The following is a 4,388-nucleotide window of genomic DNA, read 5'->3' as shown; positions in this document are numbered from 1 at the left end:
TATTTTAGTAATTGATCTTTTTAATTAACATTTGCATCATTTTATAATTATCTCAATTTTGACAAATCAACTCAAAGTATATTATAACCTAATTATATATACCTAATTCAAGGTAAATTAAATATTATTAATTTATATATGAACATACATATGTGCATACATATTTAAATAGATAAAACTAATCATTACATTGTATGGGTCAAAAGTTAATTTTTAGGATTTTAAAATACCTAATTTAGAAAAAAAAAAAAATTGGGTAAGAATTAGATTATTTAAATTTTAAGATACTTGTATTCATTCAAGTAAAAAAAAAAAAAAAGGATTTTTCATTATATACGAGTAAAATTGACATGTATAGTATTTGAGTTTGACTCTCTTTGAACTTAATTGCTTGTCCGAAAACGGTTGTTGACTTTTGTCGTATCTCAGTTGATTATTGCTAGCTAGGAGCCTAGGATATGGTATTTATTTCTAGGTGGGGAATCGAACAGGGTATTAATTCTTACTGTAAAGTCTCATAGCATCATTTTCTTATCAAGACCCCATTGTCAAACATCAGTCTTCGAGCATTAAATACATGCATAAAAAGTTTCAATTATTTTACAATATTGTCAATCTTAATTTATGCTCATCAAGACGACTAATTTATCAGCAGGTCACTAGGAATTGTCGCTGTAAAGCTTGTGAATATTGATTGGGGAGCTACTGCTTTCATCTCCATATAGTAACTGTTTTGCGATTATAAGATTTGCAGCTTCGGTGGGGTGATATGCATCCCAAAACACATACTTGGATCGATCCTCACACAAAGCTGAAGCGCTTGTGTTTGCATCTCGGCTCTTAAAGCAAATGAATGGTGGAAAATACCCTCCACAACATGGTTCATCAGCATTCTCAAAACCTAGAAGTGTCCGAACATATAAATTTAGCAAGCTATATCGTCATTTCTGATTCGAAAACATAATTATGGAGCATGCATTAATTAGTTCTATGTACAAAAGGATCAAATGATGTTATCTCCTATTAATTAAATTTGGATTTTTTTGTGATTTTATATTTAAATTCAAAAATTTTATTTATTGATAATTATGATTATTTTCAGTGTTTTCAAAAAAAAAAAAAAAAACATGTATGTATGCTCAATTTGGTTACTATTTTTGTTATTTGTTTTTTATTTTTGAAAGTAAAAGGCAAAAATAAAAAAAGCAAATTTCATTATAAAAACAAATAGTGTTTATGAATAATTAAAAATTAAAATTGTAATCTTTAAAATTATAATGCATTATTTTATTTTTTTTATCATTTAACTTTTTTACTATTTATTTTTATAATAAACTGTAATTTTTATCATTGTTAACAATTTTTTAAAATGAAAAAATATAGTAAGAAAAAAGTAATAAATGTGTCAATAAAACAGAAAATTAATTAAATTTTGTAAAATTATGATATATATATATATATATGTATGTATGTATACATGAAATAAAAAGATAAGTTTTTGAACTAACCAAATTGGCGATAGTTAGCAATGATGTTCATGAAAACATGGTAGGAGTTTCCGAATACAAAGATTGCTTCCGGTCCCATCTCTTGATTTAAACGATTCAAAAGCTCTTTTAATTTCTCATTGTAGCGCTGGATCAACGCATTCACCTCACCCGAGCATTTTCCGCTTGGCAATAGCTTGAATGCTCGAACAAAAGGTATGCAACCAAGTGGCCCAACACCAACAACAACCAACTTCCTGGCCCCCAACTCATGCAATCGCTACGCCAAATATATATATATATATATATATCGAATTTCTGATTAGTAATTGCACATTCTTTTATGATTTATCAAGAGAATTCCAATTTTCATAATAGAAAATGCTAAACGATACCAACAATTTTTCAATATAAACAAATCCGAATAGATAGACATAAAAATTTTATCTTAACAAGTTGACATTAATCATGTTATTTATTTGTTGTCTTACTTTTGGATCAAATAGTTTTTTGGGACTATAAAGCAGTACTCTTTTATTTGCACAAAGAAAGATGTAACCCAACCCAAATATAAGTGAATGGATTTTAAATACTGAAATTTAAATTTAAATTTATTAGATGTTATCTTTTAAAAATAATAAATAAATAAATTAAATTAAACTAAGAATTTAAAAGTATTGTCCTTTCTCCATTGCTATTTTATCAAAAAAATTTATGCTATTTTAAAAATAAGTGGTCAAATATCACACATCCCATTGGGGCGGGTATCCATATATAAATAGAAGCTTCCTAACTTTAACATGTTTGGTAAGAGAAAAAAACCAAAAAAAGAAAAGAGGGTGGAAAAAAACTACTTTCTTTTCTTATTTTGTTGTTTAGTAAAAAAGAAATAAGAAAGAAGGAAAATGAGTAGATTTATATATATATATATATTTTCAAATGTTTCAAGAAAATACTCATTTAACTTAAATTAATAATTTTATTTATAATTTTAAAATTTTACTTGTATAATCTTTCTTTCCTTTTATCTTTCATCTTTTATGCCAAAAACAATTAATGAAAAAAAACTTTATTTTCTCTTTTCTCATTCTTTCCTATCCCTTCCTTCCAATTTTCTTCCATCTACCAAATATAATTTATAGGAAAATTTTTGAATGAGTGGAAAGTCGTATATTCTTACCTTAAGTTGAATGGTCAAGTTGGAGATCATGAAATCTAGGAAAGTTGTAGGGAAGACCTTGTCATGTCCCAGAAATGGTATCGATGGTTGGACATAGTTCAATATATCATTGGACCCACTTGTGAGAGAGAAGATTGCCTTCTTTAAAAATTCCTTGGTGCGATTTTCACCCATCGCATTCACCATGAAATTTCTATTTTGCTCGAAATAGTTCACTTGTTCCCCAAGTGGAATTCTTCCAATCTGCATAGAAGTTCTCTTATTGTTGATTTTATTCTACTTATAATTAAACAACATATATAATGAATTGTACTCACAAAGAAAAACCCTGTTTCATCCATAATTCCCGAAGCCCCAGAAGCATAATTCATTCCCCTGAGAATCACCTCTGCTTGAGTGTTTGGGGCAAGGTAAGGTGGTGGAAAGGATTTGGCTCCGAGAGCTTGACCTGATTCATCCAAAAATAAATAAGGGTTCCAATATAAGTTTGAAAAAAAAAAAAAAAAAAACAACATGTGGCCTGTTTGAGACATCACTTTCAAGGACAAATGATGAGCAAAACAACTCAGAAGAGTGATATTAATTTCATGTACCACGCCACCTCCCTTCTTTCTCCTCTCTACCAAACAACTGGCCTTACATTAATGGCTTCTGAAGTTCTTCAGGATTTCTTTTAATATTTCAACAGTCGTGCTTTTGACAAATTAAAATCCTATACAAGCTGAAGCCTCCGAACAGGTAGATAGAACTTGTAAAGCGAATTAATCGTTACTATATTGCTTGTAGTACATTAATTCCACTAATCTAGCTTGTGTTACTCGTCTGATCATATCAATCCTAGCAAGTGGCTAGAAAGCCAGAAGGCCTAACCGATGATTATAAAAGACCAGCATTACCTATAATGTCAGCTATTGTTCGACCATTGGTAAATCTTCCGGTAGGTTGCCCACCCGAAGGCTTGAAGTCGATGCCATAAGGAGGGGAATCAGCCTTTGAGAGGGTGAACAGATAATCATTGTTTCCCGCATCAACCAAGGAGTCCCCGAATACAAAAGACGTGAAACACAAACTTGGCACTACATGCAAGGAGAAAACAATTAGTAGTACGAGGGAAAAAGGCTTGGAAATAATTCCGAGGGTATCCATTTTTTCATTGAAGCACATTGTTGTTACTTAAGGCATGCATGACTAAATAAGTTGAGCCGGTTTTGTACTTGCCGATATTATTACATATTTTGGTTCAGAAGCTGAGTTACATAATTGTCCTTTGAGCGGCCGGTAAGATTTTGAACTGGTCACTTGGATTAGGTCAATTGTGTGGTCCCAGAAAGAAATTATACGAAGAAAGTTTAAAAGGAAACAAGTGCGCCCGAACGAAAAAGAAAAAAACAGTTTTTTTCTTATAACCATTGATAAGGACTCGTTGACGGGTTCAAAAGAATGCAAAAAGTACCAAAGGTCTGAATACACGCTCATTCTAACATCAAACAACCTCTATCTATAATTTAAAATTTGATAATATCCTAAATAAATAGTATATGATCAAAATTTGAGCCAAGTCATATTTTTTTATTTTGTTTTATTTTGATTTTTTTGTTAAATTATTTTATATTTAATAAATATATTTTTTATAGATTTTATTTTTAAAAAGTAGAACTCTTTTTATACCAGGCTTTTTTTTTAGTTTTTTAAAATTTTTTAAAGATAAAAATATTATATTT

At 29.6% G+C, this 4,388-nt stretch overlaps 1 protein-coding gene across 1 annotated transcript; it reads right to left on the bottom strand.

The window, feature by feature from the left end:
- Positions 1 to 547: 547 nt before the first annotated feature.
- LOC111287464 (GDSL-like Lipase/Acylhydrolase superfamily protein) lies at positions 548 to 4,132 on the bottom strand. Its single transcript, XM_022878056.1, has 5 exons — positions 3,564 to 4,132; positions 2,985 to 3,115; positions 2,668 to 2,910; positions 1,509 to 1,767; positions 548 to 901 (listed from the first exon to the last, which is right to left on the bottom strand). The coding sequence occupies exons 1-5, from the start codon at positions 3,829 to 3,831 to the stop codon at positions 660 to 662; spliced, it is 1,143 nt and encodes a 380-aa protein (XP_022733791.1). The 5' UTR covers positions 3,832 to 4,132; the 3' UTR covers positions 548 to 659.
- Between the last annotated feature and the right edge of the window lie 256 nt (positions 4,133 to 4,388).

This window comes from Durio zibethinus, chromosome 17, assembly GCF_047325235.1.
Source record: "Durio zibethinus cultivar Kanyao isolate XHJ-2024 chromosome 17, ASM4732523v1, whole genome shotgun sequence".
Classification (NCBI taxonomy): Eukaryota; Viridiplantae; Streptophyta; class Magnoliopsida; order Malvales; family Malvaceae; genus Durio; species Durio zibethinus.
Note: the sequence above shows the minus strand (reverse complement) of the source record. Positions and strands in the feature narration are given on the sequence as shown.

Excerpts from the sequence above, each read along its gene's own strand:
- LOC111287464 (XM_022878056.1), bottom strand. The coding sequence starts at position 3,831 with ATGTGCTTCAATGAAAAAATGGATACCCTCGGAATTATTTCCAAGCCT. Across the intron at positions 2,911-2,984 it reads ATGAAACAGGGTTTTTCTTT|ATTGGAAGAATTCCACTTGG; the intron begins GTGAGTACAATT and ends ACTTCTATGCAG. Across the intron at positions 1,768-2,667 it reads ACTTGACCATTCAACTTAAG|CGATTGCATGAGTTGGGGGC; the intron begins GTAAGAATATAC and ends TATTTGGCGTAG.